At 49.1% G+C, this 15,748-nt stretch overlaps 1 protein-coding gene across 3 annotated transcripts in view; it reads left to right on the forward strand.

Annotated features, from left to right (window-relative positions):
• The window catches only part of DGKG (diacylglycerol kinase gamma), a 159,844-nt gene that overhangs the window by 62,268 nt on the left and 81,828 nt on the right, over positions 1-15,748 (forward strand). For all 3 annotated transcript variants that reach the window (XM_021692349.1, XM_021692350.1, XM_021692351.1), the window contains 3 exons: positions 2,132-2,221; positions 4,292-4,452; positions 13,225-13,289. In XM_021692349.1, the coding sequence (XP_021548024.1) occupies positions 2,132-2,221; positions 4,292-4,452; positions 13,225-13,289 (316 nt within the window). The remainder of the gene's footprint in view (positions 1-2,131; positions 2,222-4,291; positions 4,453-13,224; positions 13,290-15,748) is intronic.

Genomic DNA, 15,748 nt, shown 5'->3' on the forward strand with positions numbered 1-15,748 from the left:
TCTCAGACCCTTGAATATACCAGTCTCCCTTCTACCACAGGGCCTTTGCCCAAGTGCTTCCTCCGGTCTGGTATGCTCCCTGGCCATTCCTTGGTCAACTTCTACTTCAGCTCTCAGCCCCAAAGTGTGGCTTCCTCAGAGGAGCCTTCCCTGACACCCAGCCTCAGTCACCTTATTATATGATCACACTTCTTCCCTTTCCAGTATGAATTTGGAATTTTGCATCATTTATATGAAGACTGTATTAGGATCTGTCTCTCCCTCTCAGTTGTAAGCACCATGAGAGCCTGTGTCGTGGCACTTTGACCCACTGTTAGAGCCCCAGTACCTAACACAGCACCTGACACATGGTAGGCCCTCAGTAAATGTGTGCAGAGATACTGCGATGACTGAGACATAGTTCCCCCAGGGAGGTTACAGTGCATACCGAGAACAGACGAGTAGTCGATGACAAGAAACACTGGAGGGGCACCTGGCCTAGACTAGGGCAACCAGGGAGGGCCTCCCAGAGGCAGCTTCTAAACAAACAGAGAGCTTGTGACTTTAAGGCACTGAATATACTTGAGCATGGTTGACCCATCGAGCAGGAGGAGGCTAGAGCGGAGGACAGAGCCTGGTGCCGTGCTGGAGATGATGGGCACCATGACAGAGGGAAAGGGACCACATGCCCTGGAGGGGTGAAGAGCCACTAGGGGAAACTGAGACTGGGGAAGTAAAGAGGCAGCGGCTCAGTAGCGGGGGGGGGGGGGGGGCGGGGAAGGAATCATGTACCTGAGCTCAGGCATCAGCACAGGAATATCGAGAAGAGCTTGCCGAGAGATCTATTACGGAAACAGCGCATGGAAACTGCTGTGTGAATGGATGCCGGGTGAGGGACAGGGACAAACCGAGGATGACATCCAGGTTTCTAGCCTCAACACCAGGAAGATGGTTGACCTTTTGAGATGGGGCCCACGGAAGGAGCAGACATTAAGGCAAAGGGAGCAGCAGGTACAAGGGCAGGGAAGCAGAAATGCAGACCACGTGTTCCAGGAACAATGACAGAGCCCATTGCTTTGCTCTGTCCCCCGCCTTAAACCTCCTGGTGGTGAGCTCAGCCCAGGGCCTTGCCTGAGCTCAGTCACTTGTGGCATGAGCCAGACAACCCCGGGGACCTGTGAACTCCCCCTTTTGAGGGGGCAGCCCTAGCATTTGCCCCACTTGCTGATTCCCGTCCCCCCAAGCGCACTCCTCAGTCAGCCTCACCCACATTCCTGCACCGGGCCTGTTGCAGCTTATGTCAGTGGCGCCCCCTGGAGCCCAGTGGGTGCGCGAGCCTGTCCCACCTTCCTCCGTGCCACCAACATGTTGCTGTGGGTCTGCAGCCCCGTGAAACCACGCATGTTTGTGCTTTCTCCAGCGGTTTAGTCTGATGCTTCCTCACAAGCCGCATGGCAGAGCAGCTTGGGAACTGTGGATTTGCGAGTCTGGGAGGTGGGGGAAGTGACGAACTCGTATCTGTGTGCCAAATAACACCTTGAGGTTTTGTTTGTTAGATACAATATTATTTTTAAGCTTTCAACCTGAATGACATTAGATGAGACAGCGCCAGTTTCCCAAATACCCCACGATTCCCTGATTTCTCAGACCCAGCTGTGGTTACTCTCCGTGCACCTGCGTAGCCCCTGAAGCAAGGAGGAGCCTGGACTTGGGACCACAGAGATCTGGGTTTGGATCGTGACTCCAGACTTACTTTCCCCCTCTGAACCTCAATTCCATCATCTATGAGGAGAACAGTAATACCCCGCAGAGTTGCTGTGAGGGACAAATGGAGAAGGTGTTAATTACGATTACAAACTAATGTTTTCAAGGTGTACGCTGTCACCTCAAAGGAAAGAATTTGGATGAAATGAGGATAAGCAGGTGCAAGTTACAGGGAGACCGAGTTAGCTCAGTATGAAAGAATCCTTTGTAACGGTTCACACACAGCAGAAGGAAGAGCTTTAGGAAGTAGTGTGCTCTCCATTATGGGAGCTCTGCAAACAAAGATGCCCTGGAGGGGTTTTAAGCGTCAGATCAGGGATAATTAAATAACCCACAGGTTCCGTAATCTGGTGGCATATGGTTTTCTCTTCTTCTGCATGGATTGCAGATAAGGCCAACTTTGCAAAGCATCCACCGGTGGCTGTCCTGCCTCTTGGAACAGGAAATGACCTGGCCCGCTGTCTCCGCTGGGGAGGAGGTGAGTCTGCGTGCCAGTGGCCCTCCCCCGGGGACAAGCACGCCAATCTCCAGGGATGCTCTGCAGGGCTAGGCTGAACTTCCCTTCTAAGAATTCCATTCCACAGAGTCCTACCTACTCCATGACCATTCCCCTGCTCTCCAAGTTTTGCTGAGACCTGTGCTCACCCCTCAGTCTATTTACTCTGATCCTGAAACTCTCAGCCTAGAGCCTGTCCACCCCAGCAGAACATAGTCAGCTTTAGGGTAGGCTCCTCTATGCCCCCCACAATGCTTACTCTAGTAAGGGCTCACTCAGGTGTTTCCTGAATAAAATTCCCTCCTCTCCAAATTACTGCTCTTCTTCTGAATTAGGACTCAGAATGCAAACTGAAAAGCTATGTTGCCAGCTACTTGGGGCATCCAGATCATCATAGGCCCCCATGGTCATTGGCCCTCATTTTGCAGTCCCCCTGTGGGGGATCTCAAAGTGGTGACCAGTTCACGGGACAAGGGGCAGGAGCTGAGGAGAACTCTGCAAACTGCAGCCGCCCCCATGGGGCTGGGAATGCTCCAGAGCGCAGAGGAGGTCAGGACAGCACATGGAAGGGGGCAGAGCAGTCTGGCAGGCAGAACTGGGATGGACTTCCAGATGGCTGATGGATTCAGCGAGGATTCAAGACCAGCTCAGGCAGTGGTCAGTGTTCAGAGCTGGGTGCATGCCTGGTGGCAGGAGCACAGGAAGCAGAAGCCAGCCCCAGAAGGAAGTTGGCAGGAACAGATGTCCTCAGCCCCACCCTGAGGCTAGGGAAGAGCCCTCTCTTCAAGAGGAACAAGCAGAATGTGGTCCCAGGCTGTGTGCATCCAGGCAGCATAGCTAGGCGCAAATTTCACACAGGAAGCCCAGCCCTATGCTCCCAGAGAGGCTCCAGGTCCTCAGCTACATAGTTGCTACCATTGTTACCTTGTGAGGCGTCCCTAAGGAGCTGACCAAACTAACAACTTGAAAATACTCTTCGGGGTTGCCCTAAAGGTAAGCAGAACGTGGGAGTGTTATCTGAAAGAAAAGACTGTCTCTCCCACTAATCTCTCACGACTTAAAATTCACTTTCTATACTGCTTTTCTATTGCTGCATAACAAATGATCATAAATGTAGAGGCTTAAAATATCCATTTGTTAGCTCACAGTCCTGTCGGTCAGGAGGCCTGGAACAGCATGACTCGGTTCTCTGCTCTGGGCCTCACAGCCTGAAATGAGGGTGTTGGACAGGCTGTGCTCTTCTCTAGAGTCTCCGGAGGGAGAATTTGCTTCAAAGCTCATTCACATTGTTGGCAGAAGTGAGTCCTTTGTGGTTATAGGACCAACGTCCCTGTTTCCTTGCTGGTTATCAGCTGGGACCACTATTAAATCCTTGAGGCTTCCTTTTTCCTTGACAAATGGATCCCTCCATCTTCAAAGCCAGCCACGGAGAATCTCCCTCATCTGAAATCCCTCTCAATGAGAGCTCTGAATCAGTTTCTTAAGGAAAAGCCCAGTCCTTTCTAAGGACTGAGCCAATTAGGTCAAATCCACTCAGATAATCTCCCTTGCTTAAAGTCAACTGTGCCATATCGTATAGCTAATCATGACGGGGACTATCCTATCTTACTTGTAAGTCCTGGGAATTGCAGGGTATATACCCTTGGGGGGTTGGGCAGGGATAGGGGAGACCATCCTAAAATTCTGCCTACCACACTGTCCATCTCCGACATGACCCAGTCCTGGAACAGATCCTTTGTTCTCCCGTGTGCAGCTTCCCAGCCCCCCAGCCCACCAATTCTCTAGGGCTTGCTGTGGCTACGTAAGCCTGCCCGCCTTTGCCCAGCCCCCACCCCTTTGCCTTCCAAATCTCCCCAGCTTCTTTCTTACTACACCCTGTTGTCCTTTCCTCCTCCATGGCTCAGGGAACCTAAGTGTCTCTGGCCCACAGACACACTGGGGAGTCTCCTGGTCACAGATGCCCACAGAGTTCCCTGCCTTGATAGCTGCCTGTACATCAGCAACAAGTTAGCCTTTCTGCCCTGGGGTCACATGTAATGCCGTGCTCCACAGGTTATGAAGGGGGCAGCTTGACAAAAATCCTGAAGGACATCGAGCAGAGCCCCTTGGTGATGCTAGACCGCTGGCATCTGGAAGTCATCCCCAGAGAGGAGGTGGAGAATGGGGACCAGGTCCCATACAACATCATGAACAACTATTTCTCCATCGGTGTGGTGAGTTGGTCAAGGATTGCCTTTCTCATGGAAGAGAAACGTCTGGGTGGGCAGAAAGGTTCTGGCCCCCCATCATCCCTCTCTGGGTCCCTACTCTTCACCTCTCCCAGCTACCCCAGTCTTGACTTGGGTCCAAGCATCCTTGCGTGTGGCCTGGGTATGGCCACCCTGAATGTACCAAACCCCGACCCTAGATGATGGAGGAAATTCCTTCCCCTATAATTGTAACTAACACAAGAAAATAAGAACTTTTTTTTTAAAAAAAGAGATTTACCCTTTGGATAATTTGAAACAGTTTAAAAGAAGTAACAGCAAGAAATAACCAAGGGGCGGAGTCAGAAGACTCTCATGTGAGCTTCCGGAGTTGAGAATTCTGATCCTCCAAGGAGAACCATGTGGTCCCAAGTTGGCTTAGCTAACTTAGCTGTCAGAATTCCTTCTCTCCTGTTCTCTCCCCTCATCTCAGCTGTATTCCCTATACTCCAGGTGTTCATAAATCTCTGGGGGCGTCTCCTCCCAACTGACCCCTCCCTCAGGTGAGCTCCATGCTCCTCCTCGGTGCTTCCACAGCCTTCTGTGTTCACCCTGTCAGTGTACCCTCTGCATTCGAGTGAAGGGATTGGTTTACTGTGCTCACTTCACACACTTCCATTGCGCACACACACCCAGCACACACCTCTAACACATACCCCCTACATACACACACACACCCCCCCAGAGCACAAGGACAGCACCATATTCCTTTCTTCCTCCAGCTCCCAGCACATCTAGCACAACTCAATTAGTTTTACTGAACTCAGCTTCTGGTCCAGAGAGGATAGAGGTGGACGCTGCTTCCCAAACTGTTGAGGATGGAATCAGGGAGAAAAGAGATCCATCCATTCCACAGATAGAGCTGGGGTTCTACAACAAAGATACTAGCACTTACTGAGCACCTACTGTGTGCTCACCACTATGCTAGGCCTTATGTATTACAATCCTCATCGCAGTCTTGCGTGTATCACTGTCCCCACAGTCCCCATTTTGCAGATGGGGCCTGGGGCCTGTCAGTTCCTGACTAGTTCCTTGACTAGTGAGGGCCAGGAACTGACACAGGCATGCTGTGCCTTACAGGCTTTCCTGGTACCCTGCCTTTGGAATTACGCCGCCCAGTTTCAGATGCATAGAAATCCCTCTAAACCAACCATCCAGGTCCGGATTGTGGGATAGCTGCTCTTGTCAGCCATCCTCATCTGTGCCTCTTTTGAAAACTTTGGTGGCTTAAAAAGAAAAAGGAAACAGAAGGGGAAATGATCGATAGCTTAAGGGAAGAGCAGGTTTAAGGAAAGGGTTTTTAATAAGAAGACTAGAAGGGCGCCTGGGTGGCTCAGTTGGTTGAGCATCCGACTCTGGGTTTCAGCTTAGGTCATGATCTCAGGGTCGTGAGATCAAGCCCCACGTCAGCTCCGCACTGAGTGTGGAGTCTGCTTGGGATTCTTTCCCTCTTCCTCCTCCTCTGCCCTTCCCCACTGTGCATGTTCTCGCATTCTCTCTCTCAAATAAAATAAATAAATAAATAAATACAATCTTTAATAAGAAGACTAGAAGAAGAACCACGGAAGAGGAAAGGATGTTTTAAAATACCGTATATTTACAGAATTTAAAATTTACCATATTAGTAGGTATTTTCTTGATTCTTATGACTACCTTGAAGGGCAGTATTTTCTCCATTTTGTAGATAAGGAAACAAAGAGTCACATGAAGGGACTTGCTATCATTTTCTGGCTCCTAAGCCAGCACTGTTTTTCTATTACTACAACAGAAGACCGAGGCATTGCTGGACCGCAGTCAGGGTCTGAGGGGACGGCGGATTGGACTGGCGGCATATTCAGGGTCCCTGTGCCCCGATTTGGTTTATCTCCCCAGCTCACCTGGCCTCAGGGGAGATGCCTCTCCCTAGGTCTCTTCAAGCTGCCCCCTCCAGTGACCTAAGCAGACCCCTCCTTCCTCTTCTTGTTGGCTCAAAGGCCCCTCTCCCTTTTGGACCCCCATCAGGCCCTGCTTCCCCCAACAGGAACACACAGCCCTCAGCTACTGCCAGTGGGACATGAACAACAGGTCTGGTGTTCAGGAGGCTTCTAGAGCATGGGCTTCCCATCATGGCAATTTCACAAAAACCTGTGTCCTTTTCTTAGAGTAACCAGAGTATAGCTTGCTAACATGTATTGAGTTCCTGCTGCACATGAGGCCCAGGTGGCCTATTGGTAGGTATAGTCATTATCCTTTTGTATTTTGTAAGAAGGAACTCTAGCTTAGAACAATACAGAGACAGGTCTCAGCTGGTGAGTGGTGGAGCTGAGAACCACTAGTGCTGAGCTCCAGAGCCCCCTGAGCTGTGGACCAGGAGCCATACAGCCTCTGCACAGCCCCTGCACAGCCCCCTCCGTCCTCAAATGCTTTCCTTCACTGGGGGGGGGGGGGAGGGCGGCAGGAAGTCTTTCCTTCACTGGGGGGGAGGGCGGCAGGAAGTCTCAATATTTAGTGTGTGACGGCTCACTGGTGCCCTTTGTCAGAGATGCAAATTCCACCCCCATGATAGATCCTGGTTTGTATTCTGATTTGGTTGGTCTGGGCAAGGTCTGGAAGTTTGTATTTTTAACAGGCCTCTGAGATAATTCTGATGTAGATGATCCCAACCAAGTCTTCAGTGATGGAGACAGCCCATCAGAACAGAGAAGAATGGTCCAAGAAGTGTTCCTACACAGGAGCAGAAACCAGAACTGAACTGGATGAAGGAAAAAAATGATAGCGAGGAGGGGACACAGGCCCTGCAAGCAGGCAGACAGAAGGGAGAGCGGAGAGCGGAGTAGCAGGGCTGCTTGCCCTGCCTGGGAATTTCTAGATGGCAGCTTACAGCTGTGGCTGCCTTTAGAGTCTTTAGCCCCACATCTTCTCTTTCTTGACACACTCAGCTCTGGCTGCCAAAACATGATTTTTTTTTTATAAGATTTTATTTATTTATTTGAGAGAGAGAGAGCACAAGTAGGCAGAGTGGCAGGCAGAGGGAGAGGGAGAAGCAGGCTCTCCGTTGAGCAGGGATTCGGACATGGGGCTTGATCCCAGGAAGCTGGGATCATGACCTGAGCTGAAGGCAGCCGCTTAACCGACTGAGCCACCCAGGTGCCCCCAAAACATGATTCTTGATACCTCCTGTCTGTTTCTACATAGTGCCATATGCAAAAAATTTCACTCACTCAGTATTTCCTGACCATGCATAAACACACCAAAAAGGAATAAACAGCCTCACCTTACCTAGATAACCTCATCCTAATCCCAAGAGCCATGATGATCATGGTTTTAATTCATTTTTGCAAATAAGTAGGAAGGAAGGAAGTTGGGGGACAGGAGGAAGGAAAGGAGACCACCTAATTGTCCCCCAAGGAAATGCATACAAACAGATTCTCCATCACACTCAGTGGTCAGGGTATTTATTTGCCTGGGGCTGACTTATAATAATCCAATCTGTTCGTCTTTCAAGTTACAAAGAACTTCACAATATCTTTCTCAACGATTATTTTTTTCATACGCCTTTCACTTGTGCATGTTTAATATTTTATTGCGAAGTAGTGAGGAACCAGGATAGTTTTTATCTCCTTGGTGTACCCTTAGGCTTCTCTCAATAAAATGTTTGCAGGGTTTGTATGCTCGCTCTTTAAAAGTTGGAAAGGGAAATTCTTGAGAAAACAAGTAGCCAACACGCAACTCTAACAGAATCTGGGGCTGACATTTGCAGAAGCTCTTCCTCCCTATTTGACTTCCCAAACTTCGTAAGAGAAGACGTTGGTATGTAAACCAACCCCGCAATTTTACTTCCTTGTGATAATTAGAGTCAGACTCCTTTGGCAAAGAGAGCCGTGCAAAGTCTTTGCCCCTTTCGAAGGACCTGGAATATCTGAGTGGTGTCCGGAGCCTGCTCCGTTGTGTATAAAAGGGAGGAGTGCTGCCGTGGTGGCCGCAGGTGGTAGAGCATTTGCCCTGACAAGTTCACTGGGGCCCCGGGTGTCAGCAGAATCCATGTCATGCGTGGAGGGATAAACAGGGCAGACCCTCCTGGCCCACCCGGAGAGCAACTGTGGCCCCATCGTCGCCACATTTCCATCACCTACATATGTGCCGGCCCTCCGCCAGTGACGAGTTGACAGAGTCGGCCTTCTCCGTCCCCCCAACTGACAACACCCCTTGGCAGGAGATTTTCAACATTCTCATTCAGGCTCCTACTTCCTCTGGCTTCTCTGGCCTCCTCGTCCCTGCTCTTTATTTTTGGATTTGCAGAAATGTCAGGATGGCCAGGTGTCAGTGACAGGAAGTTTGGGCCCATGAAAATAATTGCTGGGGTATGTGTAACTCCAAATGCCTCAAAGGCTCTGCTTTCACTGAGCCTCCACGGGAGGAGTGAACAGCTAATCCCTTGATTCAATGAAATCTATTTCTTTCTTTTTTTTTTTTTAAAGATTTTATTTATTTATTTGAGAGAGAGAATGAGATAGAGAGAGCATGAGAGGGGGGAGGGTCAGAGGGAGAAGCAGACTCCCCGCCGAGCAGGGAGCCCGATGCGGGACTCGATCCCAGGACTCCAGGATCATGACCTGAGCTGAAGGCAGTCGCTTAACCAACTGAGCCACCCAGGCACCCGAAATCTATTTCTGATGCTAGGGGAGCCCAGGGGCCAAGGAGAGGCTGCAGTCACCACACTAACCCGCACACCATTCTCCCCCTTACAGATTGTACTTCCCAGGCTTCACCAGCTAAGTTTCCACAATGATGAGTCCCCTACCCATTAGGGAATTTATCAAAAAGTAATCATTTTCCCTGCAACTTTTCTGGACTCCCTCAGTGTCAGGTTCTTGTCTGTCACCTGTGAGAGCCCTTGGAGGTCCTAAGACAATGGCACTCACTGAGAGGTGTCTGGGACAAAGGGTCTATGCTCTTTTTCATCCTCCAATCTGCCATAATTTTTCAGAACTATTCAAATTCCAAATGATCTGTTTTATTGTCTCCTTTGTCCTTTTTACCTCCATAAGTTGCCCAAGTGACTTGGACCTGTGTTGTCCAATATGGTGGCCATTAGCTGCATATAGCGATTGTGTACTTGCAATGGGGCTAGTCTAAATTGAGAGACGCTGTAAGTGTAAAATACACACCAAATTTCAAAAATGTAGTATAAAAGAATTTTAAACATCTCAGTAATTTTTATACTGACTACATGTTGCAGTGATATTTGTCAATGAAAATATATTATCAAAGTTAATTTCACCTTTTTCTTCTCACTTATTAATGTGGCTACTAGAAAATTTTAAATTTATTTCTATCAGCACTGGCCTAGACATCCAAATATCTCAGAGTCCAAATGACGGCAGCTTATATTTGGAAGGGACACAAAAATCTTTTGGACTTCCAGTTTTAGCTCAGGAAAGAGCAGCCCATCATCTCCTCTGTTCCTCACACCTCACAGAAGGGACACCGGAGAGTGACCTTCAGAAATGCCATCACTTCCAAGGCTTTGCAATTCCCATCTCCATCCACCTGCCCCTTCAAAAATGGAAGTCTTATTTTGCTGTAATGATTACCAAGAAAGGGTTTGAACTGTTGTAGCACTGATTCCCAGAATTTAAAGAAATCACTATTGAATATAAACACACCCAGCTCGGTGCCTGCCACAGAGCTCAACAGAGGGTGAAGGTGAATCTCCGCTCTTTTAAATCCCCACGTAGAGAAATGTGGTCAGAGTCAGAGTCTTTATCATCATGTCCTTTTCAAGAGTCAACAGCAAAGGACCAATACTCAACAGCAAAGGAACTGCTCGGCTCTCCCTTGCTACTTTGTGTGTTTGTCGGGAGATTACATTGGAACCCCGTGCTTAACTAACAATAACTGCAAAATCTAGTTTAAAAAAACAACAACAGGGCGCTGGGTGGCTCAGTTGGTTAAGCAACTGCCTTCGGCTCAGGTCATGATCTCGGAGTCCTGGGATCGAGTCCCACATCGGGCTCCCCCTTCTCTGTGGGGAGCCTGCTTCTCCCTCTGCCTCTGCCTGTCACTCCCCCTGCTTGTGCTCATTCTCTCTTTCTCTCTGTCAAATAAATAAATAAAATCTTTAAAAAAACAACAACAACAACAACAGGGCGCCTGGGTGGCTCAGTCGGTGTCTGCCTTTGGCTCAGGTCATGATCCCAGGGAGCCTGCTTCTCCCTCTGCCTGCCGCTGCCCCTGCTTGTGCTCTCTTTCTCTGTCAAATAAATAAATAAGATCTTTAAAAACAAAAACAACAACAAGGATAAGAACTGTGCAGAGGGAGGGAGCCTGTGCACATATCCCTGAGAATAAGAAAACCAGGAGCCAGGGCACCTGGGTGGTTCAGTTGGTTAAGCGACTGCCTTCGGCTCAGGTCATGATCCTGGAGTCCCAGGATCGAGTCCCGCATCAGGCTCCCTGCTTGGCAGGGAGTCTGCTTCTCCCTCTGACCCTCCCCCCTCTCATGTGCTCTCTCTCATTCTCTCTCTCTCAAATAAATAAATAAAATCTTTAAAAAGAAAAGAAAAAAAGAAAACCAGGAGCCAGTCATAATAGTCCTAGGGGTATGGGGGAGGGTCGCAAAGCACAAATCATGCCAGGCAATGTGTGATGGCTTTTTTCTTTCCTCCTCTTTCTTTCTTTTCTCCTGACAGAAGAAAATTAGTGCTTCAAAGGAACACAAGTTGATGGAATGTTTTCTTGAATTCTAGAGAAGCATTTGACAGATTTCACATGAATCTTTATTCAGAGTGTTCACTGAAACTTGCTCAGAGCCAGGGAGGGAGAATGAAGGCCTGCTGTCTGGGGAAGCCACCCGGGACAGAGGCTTGGGGGGGCCCTGCACATCTCCCACCATGTGTTCACAGGGGGGCCTAACCAAGACCTTCAACTCTCCATGTGTCTTAAAGGAAAAACAAAACAATCAGTAACTAGAGTTTAAATGTTAAATTGCCAGGCACCTGGGTGGCTCAGTCAGTTAAGCGTCTGCCTTCAACTAGGGTCATGATCCCGGGGTCCTGGGATCAAGCCCCACATTGGGCTCGCTGCTGAGCAGGGAGTCTGCTTTTTCCTCTACCCCTTCTCCCTGCTTGTGAGATCTCTCCCTCTAACTCAAATAAATAAAATATTTTTCTAAAAAAAGAAAAATAAATGTTAAATTCCCAAAACATTATTTCAGCAGGTAGTGTTGGCCAACCACACACCAAAAAAACCCATAGCCTCGACTTGCCTCTGTAGTGGGTTGCTCGCTGGGTTTACTCTGCCAAATACAAGTATGACAGAAGCCCCTCTTGACCCCCTAATTTGCTTCCAGACTTTCTGTCTCCCACCATTATCCTATATTTTACTCACCACACATAGCACATGCTCCAAAAAAGGTTCTCCACTGAACGATACCTCCTGATGTTAAAAAATAATAATGTTCAGAAATTTTCTTTTGTGAGTCCATACCAAGAAACGGAATTAATATGCATTGGCTTAAATGGAATTTCAGTGCTCTCTTAGCCATATAGTGTAGTAAACGAGTTTCTGTAGCTTTTTTCCTGCACGTATCTGAGTCAGCTCCCTTGTTTCTGTGTCACTCCCCACCCCCCCAACCCATAGCTCAATTCTCCTGTTTCTTTATAAAGTCCACCCCTGCACCTAATGTGTTGGCATGAGGCCTGAGCGGTGAAGGGGCTCAACACATTCTTCTGCTGGAAAATGAGACCATTAATGAGGAGGAAAGACCAAGTGTGAGGAGGAAAGATGAGCTTGGTTTTAGGTCTGAAGCTCGGGGTTGGTTCTACAGATATACATTGTGGAGACATCAGAGATGCTAGTAATAAGTGTGAGAACTCGAGATGGTCCATGACATGGAGTGTAGGCTACAGATAGGACTCAAGGCTGAGAAGTTCTGGTCAGAGAATGGAGAGCCCAGAAGCATGGTGTCATGGGAGCCTTCCTAATAGTGAGTTCTGAGGAGTAGGTGGCCAATAGCGCAGCAAAGGGGTGTGCAAATAGGAAAGCAAAGTGTCCATAGACGGTGGTAGTGCGACTTTTCTTGACCTTGGGGAAGGACCTTTCTGTGGAGATCAAGTAAAAGAAGCCAGAAGTTTGAATATATTTTTATTATCTACTAAGCATGTTATTCAATGCTACTAATTATTTCTACTGATATGAATGATTAGAATTAATATATAACAGCATCCACCAAAGTCAGTTTTCTGGGTTTGACAATGTACCATAGTTACATAAGATGTTATTGGGGGAAGCTGGGTGAAAGGGATACAGGAACTCTCTGTACTATTTTTGCAACTTCTTGTGAGTCTTAAAATATTCCAAAATAAAAAGTATTTTTTAAAAAAAGTTAATATGGCAAGGCATTTCCAGAAATTCACACTCAGCCCCACGCGCACACGGGCTTCTGCACTGTAACTGCCCCCACACCCAGATAGCCTCTCCCCCCTCAAAGGGCAGCGGCTGTCCCCTTCATTCACCCTAAACTGTGGCCGAGAATGAAAACTGCAAGGAGTCGACCGGCATAGGTTCTACAGGCACTGGTGGCTAGCTCCTAACCTTGGACCTGGTGTTCACCCTTTGCGGGAGCCTCCTGTTCTCCCCTATGACATGGACTCTCCAGGGTTGGGGGCTTTCAGTGAGAGCCTGTGTGCTTCCTTTCTTTCCGCATGGCACGGTCATGACCACTAACCAGGCGTCTGCTTCCCTCTCTTTCCCTTTCAGGATGCTTCCATCGCACACAGATTCCACGTGATGAGAGAGAAACACCCTGAAAAATTCAACAGCAGGTAAGAGTGCCCTGAGGCTGCAGCCCCCGCCGCACGGCCCGCCGGCCCCGCCCCTCCCCCACGCAGCCGGGCCAGACCGAGGCCTCCACCTGCTCTCGCACAAACGTTCTGGCCCGGCAGCCCAGGGACTTGGCTTTCCTGCCACGTTGCCGGAAGGACGGTTTCCATTTCCAAGCAGAAAACGGTGTCAGAGACCTGCCGCAGCCCGGCCGCCTGTCCCCTCCCAGAGGATGCCGTGCAGAGGGAAGGATTGCGGGGCTGGCAGGGAGGGCGTGGTATGCCCGCCTTGAGGGGTGGGGATCTGCTCTTGGCTAACTGGAACCCGCCTCCCGGGGCTTGGCCGCTTTCTCTAGACGGAAAGCTCCCGCAGCCCTAGCCCACCCCGGAATTTCTGTGGGGAGGGCCAGGCAGGATGGCCGGGGCGGGGTGTTGGAGAGGGGGCCGCGGATTCTCTCTGTCTCGAAGGGAGGGAGCGGCAGCGGCGGGGCCGGGGCTAGGAGGGCAGAGAGGGCGTCGCCTCCGCGTCCCCCGACAGCAGAGGGCAGCAGAGAGAGGCCCCTGCAGGGGCTGTGAGACCGGGAACCCACCAAGTCCCAGCCTCAGCCCTTGTGTGAAGCCTGAATGTTAGAGCCAAAACTACAAGGAGAGAGAAAACCAGATCTTCTGCAAACAAAACTAAGCCCTTCTGGCTGGTGGGAGGGAATATGCGAGAAGTGAGTTGTGACTGGCATATAGCTACCCCTGGGATTGCTAAAATACCTTTTTCCATTCTTTCTTTTTTTCTTCTCGTTGGTTGATTTCCATCCGTTTTCCTCTTTTGTTGTGCCCTTTCAAGATGACCATTGGCTCCCACCCCACCCTCCAGCAGGTGGGGAGGAGGAATGCAGACTGAGCCTGAAGGGAGTGACTTACGTAGCCCATAGGATTGAGCAGAGGTTGTCCGAAGACATTTGTTTAAAGATTCACACCCCAAAGAGCACCATCATTTTCATTGCTGCTCCTTTCCCCTGACCCCACTGCCTGGGAGGTTAACCCGGGAAAAAGAAAGTCTTATCATAACATACTTCAGCTTCAGGAAAAGTGATCTATGGGATCTACTAGCTGAACTAATCTTCTTAGCGTGGGCCTTCTGTCCCAAGCCTATTCCATCTGGCTCTCTCACCCAGCCTACGCATACTTACAAATCACTATTAACAGGTATACATTTAACCCCCACCCTTACTGTAATCAGCTGACCCTCCTTGTACATTCCTTGTCACTCTCACATACACGCTAAATTATTCCTTCTCTTCCACCTGTTGTAGACGTCTTAGGTGCTCTTTTCACAGAGGTGGCCTTATGCATACTCATGCACACATACTTGTTAAAATGCCATATGCTTGTGAGATCCATAGGGGTTCTGCTCATTCATTCATTCCACACTAGTTTTAGAAAATAGACTCCGTGCCAGGCACTGTTCTGTAGGTGTTTTGAACAGACATGTGTAGGGGCTCACAGTCCAGTGGTGCAGACCTGAAGGCAGATATGCAGAGTGACTTGTGTGCAGTGGTATGAAACGAGCTAACCTATGGAACACAAAGCAAGGACATGGAATTTGGCGTGGAGGGGCTTCTACCCATGGAGATGCCAAGACGTGGGAAACAAGTGTGTATTTTCCAGGTTGGCAAAAAGAGAAGGGTAGCCCAGGGAGAAGGAAGCAAATGTACAGAAGGATAATAACAAGGAGTGAGAGAAGGCAGGATGCCCGGGGAAGAGCAAAGGAAGAAGCAAAACCCCTGTAGTTTGTAATGAGTGAGGAAGCAGAGGGAGGCAGAAATTTCTCTATATTCCATAAATCAGTGGGTCAACACAGGACATAAATAGAGTAGTGGTCAATTGCCCACATGATTAAATACAATTAGAAAGCTACCTCTGTCAGAAAAAAAGTTGTCACTGTGCATTTCACTGTGATCTTGTGACTGTTTTTCCTTCCCATTTCCCCATCCTATTAATAAGACTATTCTGCAGTTAGCTGCACACCCTTCCCCTGGTCGAGGTCAAGGTAGTGTGGTCGCCCAGGACGAGAGGCACACAGATTTGCGTGTAAATCCACATGCCTGCAAATAAGTGGAGACCTAGTGGCACAGAGGTGGGCCCTGTTGCATAAGGTCCTAGCAGCCTTCCTAGTAAGAACTTTGAGTCCCTGCTGCTTCTACCCCGCCTGCTTGCTCATGTGGAAAATACTCATGAGTGCCCACTTTGTCCGCTGAGAGGCAGGCGAGCAGCCATTTTCTCCAGGCTTCCTTATTTAGCTTTGGAGATGGTTTTAAATAGGCAGGTGGTTGTTGCCATGGTTACCCCATTACACCAGCGGCTAAACTTAGGAAGGGCCACAAGGGATAGGAAGAAAGCTTGATACCCGGGATTTGGAAATGTAAACGATATTATCAAACAAGCCTTCGTTTTATTCTGCTGAACTG

Source organism: Neomonachus schauinslandi, chromosome 1 (assembly GCF_002201575.2).
Source record: "Neomonachus schauinslandi chromosome 1, ASM220157v2, whole genome shotgun sequence".
NCBI classification, from domain to species: Eukaryota; Metazoa; Chordata; class Mammalia; order Carnivora; family Phocidae; genus Neomonachus; species Neomonachus schauinslandi.